At 44.6% G+C, this 18885-nt stretch overlaps 1 protein-coding gene across 3 annotated transcripts in view; it reads right to left on the minus strand.

Moving 5' to 3' along the window:
• The window catches only part of Ubash3b (ubiquitin associated and SH3 domain containing B), a 146450-nt gene extending 132147 nt beyond the window's left edge, over positions 1 to 14303 (minus strand). Inside the window, exon 1 of one of the 3 annotated variants that reach the window (XM_048795708.1) lies at positions 13785 to 14302. In XM_048795708.1, coding sequence (XP_048651665.1) covers positions 13785 to 13836 — 52 coding nt within the window. In that variant the 5' untranslated portion in view covers positions 13837 to 14302. Of the gene's footprint in view, positions 1 to 13784 lie in introns of all 3 variants that reach the window. The other 2 variants (XM_015489717.2, XM_048795709.1) reach the window with 2 other exon arrangements.
• Between the last annotated feature and the right edge of the window lie 4582 nt (positions 14304 to 18885).

Below are 18885 nucleotides of genomic sequence, written 5' to 3' on the forward strand. Positions count from 1 at the left end.
GCTTGATGGATGAAGTGATGCTGGGAGTTCTGTGATGTCTGATGTGGTCAGATGACCAGGAGCACTGCTGTCTTTCAGCCTTCCACGGGTGAGCCTGTGAGTTTACATTGCATTTGGAGCAAGATAAGAACTTCAGCCACTTTCCTCAATCCGGATGTAATAAAGTTGCTGAAGGTCTGGGGTCTCCAGGAGTCTCATCTCAATGGATCAATTGATTTTCAAGACTTACCTACAAGCTGTCTTCCACAGGGGCCCCTTGTCATTATCACTACTGGGCTATAATTGTTGTGGATTCTTTTTCTTTTTTTAATATTTTTTTTTAATTGTGGATGGACACAATAGCTTTATTTTGTTTATGTAGTTTGTTTATGTGGTGCCAGGGATCAAACCCCATGCCTGACACATGCCACGCAAGCGTTCCACCACTAAGCCACAACCCCAGCCCTGTGGATTCTTCTTGATAAAGAGAACAGCAGCTCTGTGCACTTGGGAGGCCAGGCAGAAAGCAGGCACGGTGTGGCTCCCATGTGCATTGAGGAAGAGAGCCATTCCATATCCCTGAACTGGCTCCCCTTGTCTCTCAGCCTTCCCCAGAATGCCTATCAAATTGACTGAACATGATTTATTCCCAGGCCCTAAATCTTAAAGAGGTTGAGGAGGGAACTTAGAAACACATTCCTGCCAAAGACTGGAAAAACTTATTACACCTAGAATCCCCTTCTAGACGCTGCTCAAATCAGTGATTCCAAAGATCAGGACTTTCCCCATCACATCTGCCATTGATTGTGCACTTACAGGTCAGGCTCTGCACCAAGTGTTTTTATATGCTTCATCTCTTTGATCATTGTGACAATTCCTTGAGGCAGATAGCATCACCTTCATTTAAGAGATGAGAAATATGAGGCTTAGAGGGATTTTGTAAGCTGCCCAAAGAGGAGTAGAAATTTGAATGTATATCAGTCTGAGCACAAACTCAAGTACCAGACAAACTACTATGCACTCTGCCCTCAGAGCCCTTCATTGAGGACACAGGAGAAGGAGCATGCTTCCTGTTTCAACCAAGTTCTTTCAGTTGGCGGCATCAGGCTGAGTCTGGGATCCTCAGCTGTGACTCCCAAGTACAACCCTGTTCCAGTCCTCCCACAGTTGGGAGCTGAATTGGATTATACACACACACACACACACACACACACACTCATACTCATACTCAGACACACACTCATACTCAGATACACACACACACACACACACACACACTTCCAGAAAGGGAGATAACATCATCCTGATTCCAGACCACATCATTAGACAGCCAACCACACTGCAGTTACAAGGACCCAGAAACAGACCAAACCAAAGAGCAAATCAGGTTACACTCTTGACCCCAGTTCTGGGTAATCTAGGGACATCATGTCATTCCTTTGGACCTCAAATTCCTTTCCTTCTGTTATTCTTCAAGCTCCACTAGACACCAGCTACATGTCAATAATATGGGTGCTGGTTAAGAATTCCAACTCTGGGAGTCAGACAGCCCGGGGTTTGCATCCTGGTTCTACTGCTTACTAGCTGTGTGATCTCAGGAGAGTTAGAACATCTGTGTTTTAGTCTTTCATCTTTAAAATGAGGATAATAGTTGTTCCTGTCTCCTGGGTTCATTATTAGAAATAAACAAAATAATACACATAGGAAGTACTTAAAATATCATGTAGGCATACAGTAGGCACTCAGCAAATGTGAAGTGCTTGAGTTGGGAATGGTAAAGGTGAGGAGAAAAGATGAGCCTAGTAGACCCCTCTCCTGTGAGAAGTATCATACACACATACTGTGATGGACGGAATGACAGCCTCCTAGAGCTGTCAATCCTTTCAACTCGTGAATATGTCACTTTACATGGCAAGGGGGACTCTTCAGATGTGATGAAGCCAATGTTCTTAAGCTGGAGAGATGCAATCATAAGAGTCCTCATAAGTTAGGGAGAGGAGAGGTGGCCACGAAGCAGAGGTTGGAGCAATGTTCTTGGAAGGTGGAGGAATGTACCCCTAACTCAGGAATTCAAAACCTAGAAAAGTCAAGGACACAGTCCTTTCTGGATCCTCTAGACAGAATGAAGCTCTGGGGAAATCTTGATGTTAGTCTGTAATTTTGGATTTTGGATTTTGAATTTCTGATGTCCAAATTGTAAGAGAACAAATCTGTGTTGATCTAAGTCATTGAATTTGTGGAAATTTGTTATAGCAGCAAAAGGATACTATTACACATGACTTTGGCCATACTCGCTATCATTTACAAAACCTCTCATGTTTCATAAGAGTCACATGCTAACTCCTTATGACTCTTGTCCCACGTACTCAAGAGAGATGAAGTAAAAACTAAAGCTTCTAGAAGGAAGTGTTCGTTTTTGTGCAACTGGCTTCTCAAGTGGCCCATATATCCTCATCCTAATGGGATTAGCCTCTGAAACAATGACATATGATGAGTGCCATCTATCACCACACAGAACCCACAGCTCTTAGGGTTTTTAGGAGATCCCAAAAGTACCAGGACTCAACTGCTGATACCAAATAATAGTAACCTTTTGTGTGTGCATGACTTTTTAACTTTTATATCCATTGCTTCACTTTGATTCATCCAACTTGTAGAAATAATTTTCTCAAAACCACACCCTTAGAAAGTAACACAGCCAGGACTTGAATTCAGTCTTTTGTCTTTAAAGCCAAAATTCTTTACCCCATAGCAGCATGTAACCTGTTGTTACCTTCATGGGGGGGGGGTTGACTGAGACAATTACAGGCCCCCTCCAACACATCCTTCACTCTCTCTTGTGTGAATAGTACTTCCTTATCCAACTATCTGACCCTTCTCAGGCTTACCCATTCCAACTGGCCTATGGACAAGTGAGTTTTGTCCTCTTATCAGCTGAGATGCACACAAATAGCCAGCAATAGGAAGGAAGCAAAAGGAAAAGAAAAGACAAAGAACAATAAGAAAGGGCTAATTCAAACAATAGATCAGCCCATGCTTCCAGAAAGCAGAGCCAAACCTTAATAGAAGTCTATTTCTTGGAGCCTGGACTCAGGGTAGCCTGATATGGAAAAAGCAAATCATGGTCTACACTAGGGGTCAACAACCTAAGCTTCCATTTGGTCACAGACTGGCTATTAAATCTTGCAAGCGACTTCATTTGCTAGTCTCATTTTACTTAATTTGAAAAGAGTGTGTTGGACAAGGTAAGTTCTACGTAATCTTAGTTCCAAGATTCTGACTCTGGAGGGTTTTCCCATTGCAGTATCTCATACTTGTATATATAGGTTGAGTATCCCTTATCCAAAATGCTTGGCACCAAAAGTACTTAGGATTTTTAGATAACTTTTTTTTCAGATTTTGGAATATTTGCATATATATGATATCTTGGACCCAAGCTTAAACATGAAATTCATTTATATTTCATAGAAGCCTCATAAACATAGGCTGGAGGTAATTTCATACAATTCAGTATGCCCGATTTTGACTGTTACCTGTTATATGCGGTCACTTGTGGAATTTGTCATTTGCCGCATTATGTTAGTGCTCAAAGTTTCAAATTTTGGAACATTTTCAATTCTGGAATTTTGGATTAAGGATGCTTGACCTGTAGTATGAAATCATTTGAATTGTCTACTGGTCTTTTCAAAGCCCTCCTCTCAACCTGAAGAAGAGTGCTGCTTCAGATTTAATTCAATGCTCCCTGTCTGGTTATATTCTCCTCCTCCTCCTCTCATACAGTTGTGTCTTCTATTTCTTGCATTACATTTACCACCCTTTATCACAACTTTCCATCTTCCACACTAGGGTGTCAGTTCCCCAAGGGCAGAGACTACATCTAATTACCCATGTGCTCCCAAGTCCTATACTCACAGGCTAAAATAGTTGCCCATGAATATGTAGTGTTGTGTCTACATATTTAAAAAAAAAATGGCATCACGCAGGGAACTTCTCAGGGACAAAGTGGCAGAGGACCTTGAGCAGTTCACTTTGTATCCTTGTAGGTAATATGGGGATAATCCCCTTTGTCTTGCTGGCTTCACGGGGGATTAATGATGCTTAATGAGGTTTGAGGGAGATGAGATGAAAAGAGAGAAGGGGAAGCAAAGGGAAGGGAAGCCAAATGTGCTGTGGTTGAATTAGTTCTTGAAGGTGGGGAAAATCTGATCAGGAAAAAAAAAAAGAGAGAGAAAAGACGAGCAAGCAGGCAGTTCAAGTGGAAGCTGATTGAGAAATCAGAGTACAGATGCCGCTGCCTGAGACTCCAGCAACCTGCATAGTTGTGCATGGTCTGTGTGCGGTTAAATAGACTGTACACAAAGGCAGCATGGAGGCAGATTTCTTTCCTATTCTTTAAGTGCTTCCTATCCAGGATAAAAGAATAAATATTTAGAAAGCGAATGCACTCCGTAAATATTTTTAAACAGGGCACAGTCCAGACGGAAGTAGGATTCTAAACGATCCTGCTACCTGATTCACAGAAAGGGTTCCTCTAACAAAATCTGAAAGGAATGGAGAACATTCGGCTGCCTCTGGCCATCTGTGCTGTCAGCTTCCCCGTGGCATTTTCCGGACTGCTGTGAGCCGCTATGTTGGAGTTTCTTTCAGCTTCCCACTCCGTGTGGGAACAGCCCTGGCCCTGGTGGAGTTCACTGCCATGGTTGCTTTATGTACAAGAATGTTTATGCTTCCACAGGGGCCAGGGAACACAACGGGAAGTGTTACACAAACAGCTGGCGACTCCACAGAAGGAAAGCTGTCCCTTTAATTAAAAAGGTGTCCATGAACAATTTATTTACTCCAGGTGCTGGGATCAAGGCACCCACCTCCTCTCTTATTTAACCAGCACTTTGGTTGCATTTTGCAAGAAAGCACATTATGTACCAATTTGAAAATTATTCTAATGCATACTAGTTAAATGACTCCCTACTGTTGTAACTGCCTCATATCTTTCTTTTTTTCCATTTATTTACTCTCTGGAATATCAACAGTCCTGAAGAGCTGTTTTTAAAGGATGAGGAGATGAATTTGATAGTAAAGCACTGTGGAAAAAACAAGACAAATGTAAATATAGAAAGGCCAAATGCTCTGGAATAGAAAAGAATACATGAAGTAGTGAAAACATCCTCCAGCTTTTCAAAACCGCTGTCCTTGTCACCCTGGGGTCATCACAACTGCAGAGGATCTTGGAGGTGCTTGAGTTCAACCCCTTTTATAGTTAGGACTACTGAGGCCTGGGAAGGAAAAGGACATATGTGAATCCAAACAATTAATAAACAGAGGACAAAGCCGTGGTCTGAAAGAAAGGTGATCTAGCTTGTCTTCATGGTGTGTTACCACTGGGCTCCCTGTGGGGTGTGACAGAGTCCAGAGCCTTGGATATTCAGTAAATCTTTACTCCCTCAGACCTAGAAAATGTATAATCCCTGCTGTTCAGAGGACCACTAGGGAAGATCTTTGGTGGCATGACTGCAACATTGTGGGGAAAATGGGGATGTTAACAAGATGAAACAAGAAAGGGATCACCTATCATGTACCCTGAGCTCCTGGCAGAGGACTCTGGCCACTGTTATATCCAACTGCCTATCTTCTAGGGAATAGAGAAAAATCAGTGATTCTCCCAGAAGCCTTTGGGCAAAAACCCAGTGGCCCGTGGAGAATCCTCAGAGAAGAAAACAGGGCTTTCAGTCCCTATAGGACCTCAGACATCATTCTCTTGGCACGGATTCTGCATCCTGCTTGAGGCTGTGCCCATCACAGTGCAAATGATCTATTCTATTCTAGGGTGTGCTTCTCTCTCACTTTCTCCAGGCCTTGACTCTGATTCCATTTGAGAGTAATCAGAAGACAACCATATGGTAACCCTTCGAGTCCCTAAGCCCAGCCATTTATTATAGTCAGTGGCTTGGTCAGGGCTGGCTCTACTCTGGGTTTGCTTGTGCTTAGGCCTGGCATCCTGTCAGGGCCTTCTGGAGAGAGAGAGAGAGAGAGAGAGAGAGAGAGAGAGAGAGAGAGAGAGAGAGGCACATGGGAGCACAATGCAGTACTGAGGGGGAAAGCATACGTTGGTCTTTACCGCATCTTGTTATTTTGTGTCCCAACTCAGAGAGGAGTGAGGAAAAGCGCACAGAGCCAAGGCCACAAAGGAAGCCATGCAGGATTCAGCACTTGAGTGGCAGGAGAACCTGCCCTCATTACTGAAACCCAGACACTCTCCAACTGCTTGCATGAGCCGGTCCTCTGAATGCTCACAGCATTCTCTGAAGTGAGCATTAATATTGCAAAAATTTTATAAACAGAGTTGAGCATGGTGGCAGGTACCTGTAGTCCCAGTTACTAAGGAGGCTGAAGCAGGAGGATCACTTAAGCCCAGGAGTTAAAGGTGAGTCTAGACAACATAGTGAGACCCCTATCTCAAAAACAAAACCAAACAAATGTATAGATAGGAAAACAGAGGCAACTAGCCCAGGCTCACCTGCTGGTGAGGGTCAGAGCTAGGATTCAAACCCAGGCTGTCTACACCACTGCCATGAGTTCAAACTTCTGTGCAGAGGGGTAGGGCAGATAAAGATGGGGCTCTTCAGTTTCCATATGTTCCTGTACAGGGACAGCTCCCTGCACGTGAGCCTGCAGGGATAGTGAAGGTACTGGCAGCACCACCAAGCCATGGCCAGCTGGAGAGTGCTGGCAGGACATAGGACTCCCTAGGTTTGCTGCCTCTGAGAAGCAAAACCTTTGGTTCTGGCAAAGACAGTCCCCAGGCAGCTGGAGTCTGAGGCAGCTGTCCCCAAGCAGGGGACAGAGCCAGAAGACAAGATGCTCTTCAATCTCCAAGGCACTTCATCTTCTGACCCTCCATTTTCTGGTCAAATTATGAGTGAGACTTGATAGTGATTATCATCTCTAAAGTGGTCTAAAAACCTAAGATATTATTAGAAATTAGGGCGTAACAGAGAATTTTCATAGAAACTATGTGCAAGTGGTTATAATTATGCTACTAGCACATTTGAAACTTCAAGGTCAATCAAAAGAGACAAATTACTGATACATGGAAGATCTGGATCAAAAATATATATATATATGTTGTAGTCCCAGTGACTTGGGAGGCCAAGTCAGGAGGATTTCAAGTTGAAACTAGCCTCAGCAACTTAGCTAGGCCTAAGCAACTTAGTGAGACTCTTTCTCAAATAAATAAATAAATAAATAAATAAATAAATAAGATTGAGGATGTAGCTCAGTGGTAAAGTGCCCCCAGGTTCAATTCCCAGTATCAAAAAGAGAGAAAAATAATAATAGATTAAAAAAAAACACCTATTATGCTGAAAAAAAGAAGCCAGGTACTTCTGTGCTGTATTTTATGACTCCTGAATGCAAGTAATCTATAATGATGGAAATCAGACAGAAAGCTGCCCAGGACTGACTGCAAAGGGATACTAGAAAACAGTTATCCCTTTGCAATGGATGTGTTGTGTCTTATTTTGGTGATTACACGGTACATTCATTTGTCCAAATGCATCAATCTTGAAGTAGGTTTAATTTATTGTACATAGTTTTACCTCAATGAACATAAAAAGAAGGCATGTACAGGTCTTTCCTTTTAGCCAGACACAGTGGAACTGTAATCTCAGGAGCCTGAGGCAGGAGGATACCAAGTTTGAAGCCAGCCTGGACAATTTAGTAAGACCTTGTCTCAAAACTTGAGTGGTAGAGAGCTTGCCTAGCATGTGTGAAGTCCTGGATTCAATCCCCAGTACCACAAAAAAAAAAAAAAAAAGAGAAAGAAACAAAGGGTCTTTACTTTTAAATCAGGACCTCTGTGTAGCCTAAAAAGTTCACTGGAATTGAAGTTGTAGCCTGAGGCTGTTAATGGCAACAGGGTCTCCTTGTACCAACTGTGTGACTGTGGGTAAGTCTCTCAGCTCCACTGAACCTCAAATCTCCTTGCCTTTAAGACAACGTGTGCTCAACCACTCAAATTTACAGGACTGTTGTGTTAATTAAGGGGGATACTTAATGAATGTGAGAGTAATTTTTAAATTACATAAAAACACACAAATTTCATGTGCATGTGTGCACAGTTTTATGGCAGATAGATTAGAGACTTCCTTGCCATGACCTTGTATAAGACCTGCCCACCCAGAGACTTCCTTGCCCTGCCCTTCATCTCCATGTGGGCTCCTATTTGTCTTCTCTTTCTAACCAACACAGCCACTAGGAAAGGAGTCACAGATCCCAGGCCAGAGTCAGAGACATTTCAGAGATGCTGGTTTGACCAAGTGCTTTTGGAGGATCCAATGTCAACCAACAGGTAAGCTGGAGAAAGCCAGAGAAACTAGATCCTTCAATTCCCGGGCTCTGCAGGTTGCTTCTCAATTCCTTCTGGAGCCTGCTTCGAGCTGCCTTTATCTTTGGGCAGTGAGGCATAGCTAACAGAGCTCACTGTCCAAAGCCAAGTTGGAGGCGCGTTTATTCCAGCTCTTTCCTTCTGTTTTTCTCCTTAACATTGAACAGTGTTCAAATATTCTCAGTTGGAAAACAAAAAAACAATCCAATAGTTCATGTAAATCCTTACCAGACACCTCCACTACCATCTCTCCTCCTTGCTTTTCTTCTAGTCCAGCAAAATAAGACCATAATAAAATCTAGTGTTCAAGTTCTATTTTGTAAATTTACAAGGTCTTTTCTATCCATTCTCCTGTTTAATCTTTGCAAAGCTTCTTGAGTTAACAGGGCGGGTATTACCATGCACAGAAGCTGATCATGGTATTGAGGGAAAGGGGTTAAATGCAAGACCTAAAAGCTTCAAGTATCAAGCTGGACTGAAACTTGGGATACTCAACTTCTGCCAGTTCCTTACTCAAAAATACTATTTTTTTTTTGCAGTGCCAGGGATGGAACCCAGGGCCTTTTGCATGCTAAGCTATTACTCTACCACTGAGCAGCCAACCCCCCCAGCTCCCAAAATTATCTCTTATTCATTGAGGAAACATACCCAAGTCATTTGCTGTAGACAAAGAAAGTTCCAGCCATAGGCAGCCTCAAAAAATAAAAATAAGAAACAGGTCAGGGTTGTACCAGCAAAGACTCCTAAGATTCAATTATTTAGTGACTTACTCTAAGGCCCACAGTTGGCCCCAGGCTTAAGTAGCATAGGACCCTCAGTCCCCCAGAGGCCACAGAGATCAGCAGGGGACCTTGGTGCTTTGCAGGAAGTCGGGTGCACACCACACAGCTCTTATCAGAGTTCCTGTCCTGCCTTCTCAGGAGTCATACTCAGCCCCTCTCCTGGCTGGGGCCTCCGCTTCCTGGGGCCTCTGCCCATGCGTCCACTTGACCTTTTCCTTCCAACAACCTCACTTGCCTGGAGGAAGCTAGGCTTTTATTTTTAGAACTTTTGGAACAGGGAAGTGCTAATGAGTATAGAAAGAAAAAGGAAGGGATAGGCCATTTTGGCCCCTTGAAATTTTCCTTCCTGTTTCGTCCCTAAGACCTCCTTGCTCCACACCACACACATGCATCCCACAAGATCTCCACTGTCCACCTTTCTCCATGGGAAGTTTCTTCTACAGCAGTGTCTACATTGGCCTAAAATTCTTATGGGTTGAAAAAAAACCCAAGCCTAGCTCCAGGAGTAATGAGCAAGAGAGAGCACACTCCACGTCTCCCTGCTTGAGCTCAGCCCTGCCATTCTGTGCTTTTAGCTCTGTCAAGCACTTAACAAGCATATACTCATTGAGCATGTTCCCCTGAGAGGGCACCAGCCATGCCCTTAGGGGTTAAGTGACTTTTCAAGCCTGCAGCTCAGCACAGCATAGGCTGAAATGGGACCAGGCCTTCCTGGCCTCTGTCCTCTCTGCAGCCCACCCAGAGCCCAGCCAAGGTGTGTCCCTTCTTGCTTCTCACTACTCCAGACCCAGTTACACCTCCAGGAAAAACCTGGCCTTGCTGCCACCACTCTCCCAAGGGCCATGCTTGGGATGTCATCATTCTCATCCCTTCCTCCTGGACCTGTTCTTTCCTGCTTTAGATTTTCATCTTGCTCCTTCCTCTAAGCAGAGGACTTAAGAAAGAAGTTTCTTATCAGTGGAGCCTGATGCCCTTGCAATCTTTCTTCTCAGTTCTCCAGAATGAAGTTGAAAGTCTGCTCTCTGAAATCTGACCCCTCTTGTTACAGATCTGAGTTATTGAGGGGAAAGCCAATTGCACTAGCCTTTCTGGGATAAGGTAGAGAAGATTAGGCCTGCTCAGGGAGTTGAGCTAGATCAGATGACCTCTAAGAGCCCTGGGCATGTGGACACAGAATTTAAGAAAGAACAGAAAACTCCACCTCCCTCCCACCAGGCCTTCTCTGTTACTAACTTTGGTAAAGAAAGGCAGCACCAGGCACAATAATAATAGTAGCTGTGATAGACTAAATAATGACTCCTCAAAAGATAGCCACAACCTAATTCTTAGAACATGTGTATGCTACCTTACATGATAAAGAAAGGACTTTGCAAATATGACTAAGTTCACCATCTTGAGATGGGGAGATTGTTCTGGATTGTCCAAGTGGGTCAAGTGCAAACATACATATCCTCTTATACATAATGGAATACTATTCAGCCAAAAAAAAAAAAGAATGAAATCCTGTCATTTGAACAGAAATGAAGATCATTATGTTAAGTGAAAAAAAATTAGGCACAGAAAGACAAGTACTACATGTGAGATCTAAAAATTCATCTCATAATATTTGAAAGAAATGTTGGTTTATCAGAGGCCAGGGAGAGTAGGAGGAGGAAAAAACAGGAAGAGATTGATCAATGAGTACTAAGTTACAGTTACATGGGAGCAAGAAGCTCTAGTGTGCTATCTCTGCATAGCATGCATATGACTATAAATAACAATAATGTACCAAATATTTCAAAAAGTTAGAAGAAAATATCTTGAAAATTTTCCCATAAAGAAATGATTAAATATTTGAGGTGATACTTAAGTTTAGCCTGATTTAAACATATACATGTATCAAAACAATACATGGTGCCCCATTAATATGTATAATATTTGTTTCATATATAGGTTAAAAAATAGCTGGGATTACACCTGTAATCCCAACAACTCTGGAGGCTGAGGCAAGAGGATAACAAGTTCAAGGCCAGCCTTAGCAACTTAGTGAGGTCCTAAGCAATTTAGAAAGACCCCCCTCAAGATAAAAAATAAAAAGGGCAGAGGATGTTGTTCAATAATAAAGCATAAAGCATCTCTGGATTCAATCCCCAGTACCAAATAAATAGAGTCAGGTTCAGGAGCACACACACAGCTTCTCAAGATACTGAGGCAGGAGGATTGCAAGTTCAAGGTCAGCCTGGGCAACCTAACAAGATACTGTCTCTTTAAAAAAAAAAAGTGGGTGGGGTTTGCTGAGGTGTAGCTCAGTGGTACAGTGCTTTCCTGGGGTGCAGGAGGCCTGGGTTCAATCCCTAATACCCACCACCACCACCACCACCAAATTACTACATGTAATGCAAAATTTCTAAGAGACATGCAAAGGGAGATCTGGCACAAAGAGGGGATGACAATATAACAATAAGGACGGAGATTGGAATAAGGTAGCCACAAGCCAAGGAATGCCAGCAGTCATTAGAAACTGGAAGAAATATGAAATGAATTCTCCCCTAGAGCCTCCAGAAAAAGCATGGCCTTGCTGACACCTTGATTTTAGCTCAGAGATACTGATTTTGTCATGAGAAAATACATTTCTGTTGATTTCAGGCACACAATTTCTAGTCACTCATTATAGCAGCCAAGGGAAACTAATTCAGCATTTAACATTTAAGGACTGTGTCCTATGTGTCAGGAACTGCTCTGACCATTGCCCCCACATTTAATCATTCACATCTTGTCCCTAGATGTGAGACCTGGCAGTGCAGACACAATGCCTGGGTTTCTATTCCAGCTTCACTACTTACTATTATGACCTTAAGTAAGTTATGTAACCTCTACAAGTCCCAGTTTCCCAATTCATAAAATGGGCAAATAGTACCTTTCTCATTAGTTTGTGGGGGGGGGAATGGGTAATAAAGATAAAGTACTTAGAATAGTATCTAGTAAGTATCCAATAAATGCTAGCTCTTATGAGATTTTGAGGAGTAGAACAAGCCAAAATTAGACCATCGCACTAATGTGTCAAGGACCTGGGCAAGGCCTCCTGGATTCAGTTCAGGGAAAAATATTCCCTTAAAGCCTGCTGAATAGCAAATATGACAGTGTAAGGAGTTCAGCTAAGTACTTTTTCCCTTAATTAAGCAACTCAGGTCTTTAATGCTGGCCTCATTTCAGAAAAGAATGAGGCTAGGACTAAGCTAATTCTGCAGCATTCCCAGATGCTACCTCCAGCTCTTAAGAAGAGTTACGCACATTGTCATTCTTAGGAAGGACCTAACTTGCAGCACTCACACCTGACACACCCCAGCAGAGCCCACCACATCTTCTCCCAGCAATTTTGGCATCCAGAATTGGAGCCTTCATGCTTGGAAGTCAATGGAAGGCAGAAACCTTTGGTCCACGTTGTGACCTTCCACGAAATGTGGTCAACACAACTCCAACCTGTCCCAGTGGCTGGGTGGAATGAGAAATTCATGAATTTGCTTTGATAAAGAGGTTAGGGTACAGTCAAGTTAGTAAAGAATAAAGTTCACCAGGGACAAAGGAGGGAGACCTAGAGTTACCATCTTGTGAGGTGTGGGGGGAGGAGAAAAGAAAGAACTTTCATTTGCTTGGCGCTTTCTGATAAAGTTTGCCCAACTCTCCTGTTCAGGTGATGTAATTGAAAGATGTAAAGGAGCGGCAAGAACCCAGGCTTTGTGCCCTCACTTCTCCAACTGGGGAGAGGGGTCTGGCCACCGGGCTCTGGTTTTCTCTTAGGCAGGGTTCCAGCCCCCAAGACTCGAATTGACCAGCTTCAGAAGACGCCTGCTGCTGCTGCCCGTGTGCTGGCAATCAGGCATCTTCTCACCCAGCTGGCTGTCCCGGCAGCCACCTGCCCTCTCTCTGCCCTTCCCTAGCCCACCTTCTGGGAGGAAGGAAAAAGGAGGACAGCTCCCCCTCCTTACTTTCAGGCACCCACAGATTCCTGCACTGCCGTCACCACTGACGAGAACCCGGGTCCCCTGGAGGAATCGCTTCCCCTCATTCCATCCTCCCTATCAATGAACACGCAGCAACACCCACGCTCCCGCTCCTCCTACTCCTGAGGGAGACCAAACCAGAGACCGACATCCGGAGCTGGAAAACGTTACGGGGGGGGGGGGGGCGCCGGCTTCCCTGCCCCGCAATCCCTTGACCTTTCCCAGTCACCAGAGGGTCCCAAGCCAGCCCAGCATTCCGGATGGAGAGGTTGCCAGAGTCCTCCAAGGGGCCCCTCCTCTTCAGGGAGCTCAACGCAGGAGACCTCGGGAAGCGCGCGCGACAGAACCGCTTAGCTCCACCCGCAGGGCCCGCGCACTGGGTTCTGAGCACCCTAACCGGGACACCATACCTGTGCCCCCAATCTTTAGACAACCCGAATCAAGCCCTCAGCCCAGCGCTCCTCCGCCGCCTCTTTTCCAGTACCAGGGCCCGGAGAGGAGTCCCGGGCTGCTCTCGCGCCCATTCTGCCCCCAACAGGTCGTGGGCAGCGGGGAGCGCGCCGCTTGTCAGGCAGACGCAGGGAGGCGAGCCGGAGCGAAGCCGAGGGTCGGCCGTGCGGTGTGGGAGAGGTCGCCGGGGACTCCCAACCAGTCACTTACGCGCGGGCTCTGGGGAACCCCATGGAGAGGAGCACGTCCAGCGCCGATCCATGCTTGATGGTGCCGGGGCGCTGCTGGCGGTTCCTCCGGGGGGTGACTTTGCTGTACAGCTCCTCTCTCGCAGCCATGCCGAGCGGGCTGGGGTTGCCGTACTGAGCCAGGGCTTAGCGGCCAGCCATTGCCAGGGAAGGCTCCCGGGCCGGTCGTCCGGCGCGGGCCGGACCAGGGGAGGGGGCTCCGCGATCGCTAGCCAGGCGAGTGGCGGCGGCGGCGGAGGCGGCGCTCCGAGCTTCCCTAGTGTCGAGACTCTGACGCTTCCTGGTGAGGCCACCGGAGCCAGACGCTGGCAAGCAGCTTCTGCGGGACCAGCCGTCAGCCAGGCGGGCCCCCGGTGCTCCCAGCGCTGCGCCTGCGGTAGCCCTCCCTACTCCGCCCCTTTTCTTCTCCTCTGCAAGCAGTCCGGGAATTTGCAATGAGTAATTTTTGAATGGATCAAAAAGGAAAAGGAGCCTTGTGGGCTGGCCCTGACTGGCCTGTACCCGGGCCCCGCCCCTCTCTTAAAGCGGCAGCGCTGTCCCAGGCTACTCGCGGCTGGGTTTGAGCTTCAGTGGGTCAGCTTCGAGGCAGAAGACTCCCATGACAGAGGCTGCCAGTGTGCTTTGCTTCAGAGCGTCACTTCAGAGGCCCAGTCTTCTCCTGGTCTTGCATATCGACCTGCGGGGCCTCCAGATTCCAGATCAACCCTTTTAAGTTTTATTTGGTTCTTGATGAGGTTAAATAATGGAAATCGAGTGCACTGATCGATGACATTAATGGACCCGAAGCCAAGACCAGTATGGCCCAGTTAAAGGCTTTGCCTCCAAAGGATCCTGCAAAACCTAAAGAGTTGTTATGACCATTGGAGGCCGAGTTCCCATCAGCTGGCCAAAGTCTACACTGAAGACTGTGACTGAGCTGTGACTGGACGGTGTCTTCTGGGGAAAAGTGGGTCCTCGGACCTTTGAAACTGAACCAAGGAGATGAGAGGACAGGTTGGAAGGGAGAAGAGAGAATGAAAGAAGTCAGGAGAAAGGAGGAGGGCAGAAAGGAAGGCTTAGGAGCGTAGAGGGAGAGGGAAAATTATACCAAGAGGCTGATTCTCACAAGTATCCTGTCAACAAAAGCATTCAAAAAAAAAAAAAAAAATACAGGATCAGCTGGGCACAGTCGTGCCCACCTGTGATCCCAGGGACTCAGAAGGCTGAGGCAGTAATATTGCAAGTTCAAAGACAGCCTCAGCAAATTATTGAGGCCCTAAGTCACTTAGGGAGACCCTGTCTCAAAATTAAAAATAAATAAATAAATAAAAAGGGCTGGGGATATGACTCAATGGTTAAGTGCCCTGGAACCAGAAAAGGGGGGTGGAATCAGAGCTGCACAGCAACAACAAATGAGTTGCACCACAGGTTGGACTAAATGCTTCCCACCCACCTCAAAGTTGGAAGTCATGATTACCATTGCTCCATGCTCCACATCATAAATTTGGCTAAGGGAGTAGGACTCTTTCTTATTGTCCTCAGTCTGGGACAGAGCTCCACTTGGTGTAACAAAAGAGGCATGGAGTAAACCCAAGCAGATTCTCTTTTCTGCATAATAATAAAACTTAACATTTATTGGACTTTTGTATGTGCCAATAATTGTGCTAAGTATAATGAATGAATTAACACATTGAATTTTTACAGTGCCCTATGAGGTGTGTATTTTTATTATCCCAGTTTTATAGATGAGAAAATTCAGCTCAAAGACCCAAGGAAGATTGTTTACCTCATAAGTGCATCGCTAGAACTTTTACCCACTGTGGCTCCTGGGACAAGTTTTTCTCCCCTCAACAGCCCCATTTGTCTCATGTGTATGAATCATAGTAACCTAGTATTGCATACACAGGATTGTCCAGAAACAGCAGCCCTCTACCCCTTCCCTGCTTGGTGTGTTGGGGAGAGGGGGTAACCAGCTCCCATGGACTAGCTTTTTGATGTGGCTTTCGCCAAGGATAAGGTTTGACTAGGGGAAAAGATACAGTTTCATTTCCTGAAGCCCACCCTGGACCAATGGGTTTTCTACAAAATATCCAGTGGGCCTTTGGAAGTGGGGAGATAAGACAGTTGCTGAAGCAACAATGTGCATAATTCTGCCTGGTGCTGTGTAAAGGATGAGGGACAGTTCATACCTCCTGGTTGAGATAGTTTATATTGCTTCCCAAGCAGAGGGGATGCACAGGACCTTGCAGAACACAGAATAAAAAGACAAGACAAGAACAGGGAAAACATACATATTCTAACTTCTTTGGATGTGTTTGGTAAAGCATGCTGGACATTACTTCATGTTCTAAAGTTTTTCCAAATGTCTTGGCTGAGAGTCAAATGGTCTGGAATCTAATCAAGAGAAATTATTATCTGTGGAAGTGCTTTGTGAACCACAAAGCACTAAACGAATAACAAATTTACTGAGTACTTACTATATGCTAATGCCCTTCTTGGCTTCTTATGTGTGTAGTGCATTTAATTCCTTGACACAGCTATGAAGTAGCAACTACCATATTATCAGACTCTTTACAAAGGAAGATGCTGAAACAGACAGAGGTCAGTATCTTGTCCAAGATCATATGGCTCATGAATGGTAGCAAGGACTTGAATTTATAACATTTGGCCAAACAACTACTTACTTCCATTGTTAGGGTGACAGAGAGGATGTCAAATTTTAAGATGGCTGGTTGTGATTGCCTTTTTGACTTCTCCTATGCCCCTCGACATAGAATTGCTGGAGCTCTGTCTGGTTCTCCCAAAAGATTGAATTAATTGTCTTTGTTCCTGCCTCTAGGCAAACTGTGAGACAGAGGAAATGATGGGCATAAAAATAGTTTTAGGTGGCCTGGAAAAAACACTATGGAAAACCAGGCACCTAAGATGCAAACCATTTTGTCTGGGGGCACTTTTACAGAAATCCCAGCTTGGCTTCCTCACCCTTCTTGGGTTCAGTGCCAGAGTTTGTTTTCCTTGGGACTGCTGCCATTTGTTCTGTAATGGTTAGGGGGCTGGCAATTAAGATGCATTGTGCTTTAATTGTATTGACTTGGAAAAACTGGAAGAAGCTTTATAAACATCCATATTGTTATGTTACAAAGAGAGAAGAAGAATGACTATTCATCTGACAGTATATCTTACAGCAGTGGAGAGGGAAGAGGTGGGAGGGAGCCCTTTCACAGTGATGGCGCTGACACATCAGCATTAAACTGCTTCCTCAGGAGGGAAAGCGAGTTGTCATGTCCCCGTGCCCACTCACGTCAGAATCCATCCTGGACCACAAAGCACTTTTGTTCATCTGAGCACTGTTCAACTCCATGCCAATGACCCCAGACACTTTCTTGATATAGTAGCCCTTCTAAAATGGCCATGGGGATGTCCAGGATGTGCCCAGTTGACTGAACTTGTCATTTCTGAAGCATGTCCTGTGTCTTTTCCTTGAGAATAGGTCAAGTGATTGCATTAAGAACAGAAAGTAAAGTCCACAGGACATTTCCAGTTCTGGGGGCTGGGGTGTCGCCTTGGTGGAGGAGGGCAGTTTTTGAACTTTTGGATGACCTTAGCTCCTGGATTTCCTCATGGCTAGAGGATGCTGAAGCCATGTCCAGCCTTTCTCTATGCTTAGGTTTCCTCATCTGCCACATGAGGGCGTTCACTTGGGCTGATAATCCCAAGGACTTTGGAACTCAGGAACGTTTGGGGTGGGGTGGGATTCTCCAATTGCACAGCAGGTGGATAAAGCATGGCATCCCCTCTTGCTCTTTCAGAGCTGATACTTTCTCACTTTTCCTTCTCAGGAGTTTTATGTAAGATGTGGGAAGAGTTTAGAAGAAATACATTTTAAAGCACAGAACTAGATGATTTTTAATAACCAGTTTAGTTTCGACAGACCATGATTGACCACAGGAAAGCAAAAGGGAAAGGAGTAGGGTTGGCCATGGGAGGAAGAGGTTTCTGGGAAGGAAGGATAGGGAAAATTGGGTTGGGGAGAAAAGAGAAGGGCCACACAGGGAATGTTGGAGTGAAATGGACTTTACAAGGTCAGGCCAGTCCTCTGCCATCCACAAGCACAAGTGAACCAGACCTAAAGACCTGGAACTGGAGGCCAGTTCAATCTCTTAAACTTGTCCCTAGGATTCAGCGTAGTGCTGAGCACATAGAAAGTTCACAGAGGCATGTGTTTGATTACCGATTGCTTATTTAATCTGTGAAGCCAAGTTAAACAGTAGGAAAGGCCAAGGCTGAAAAACAGAGTTTGGAGCATCAGTACAAACCAATAAAAGTTTATATTTTTCTCATATAGGGAAAAAAATCCAAATCTTCCCCTCAACGCAAAAGAAAGAAAGAGGAGACTATTTTTTATTGTTTGCTTTTTGTTTTATTTTGGGGTTTTGCCATCTCTGAACAAAACCCCCAACACATCTACTTTGAAATCCATGTTCCTCCTCCTTAAGGCCTCTGCCTGAATGCCACTGCCTTGGTCTCTGTCCACAAGCTGCCACCCAACAATAAATATGTTGCGAAATAAACAAGACAAAAAGGGAGGAGGTTTGCTCTTATCATACAATTTCCTTTTTGTATACAAAAGGAAATGTATAGACAACAGAAGAGTAAATTTTATTTTTAAGAAATACATTAAAATTGAGGAGCTATACAAATCTAAGTACAACACAAAAACAAAGTCTATAAAATGTAGTTTAATGAACCTCTATGCAACCATGCACACTATGGTTAGATATCGTTTTCCAATTCATCATATAAATATACGTATATATATAAGACAAATAAATTTTGACCTACTAAAACATGAGTGGGAACATTTTCTTTCTGCTAAGCCATAGGTAGAATATCCAGGAACTCTATCCAGTGATATTTCTTCCATTTTTATGCTAGAAATTAAAAAATTAAAAGTGTCAGTTACTGCCTCCCTCACCCACAGCCTTCTCAATTCCCTACCCAAAAAAACACCTAAGAGAGTGTTCACCCATTCTTTTTTAAAATTTTTAAAATTTGTTTTAATTAGTTATAGAGTTGAATGCACT

The sequence above is a fragment of the Marmota marmota genome, unplaced genomic scaffold, assembly GCF_001458135.2.
Source record: "Marmota marmota marmota unplaced genomic scaffold, marMar, whole genome shotgun sequence".
Lineage (NCBI taxonomy): Eukaryota > Metazoa > Chordata > Mammalia > Rodentia > Sciuridae > Marmota > Marmota marmota.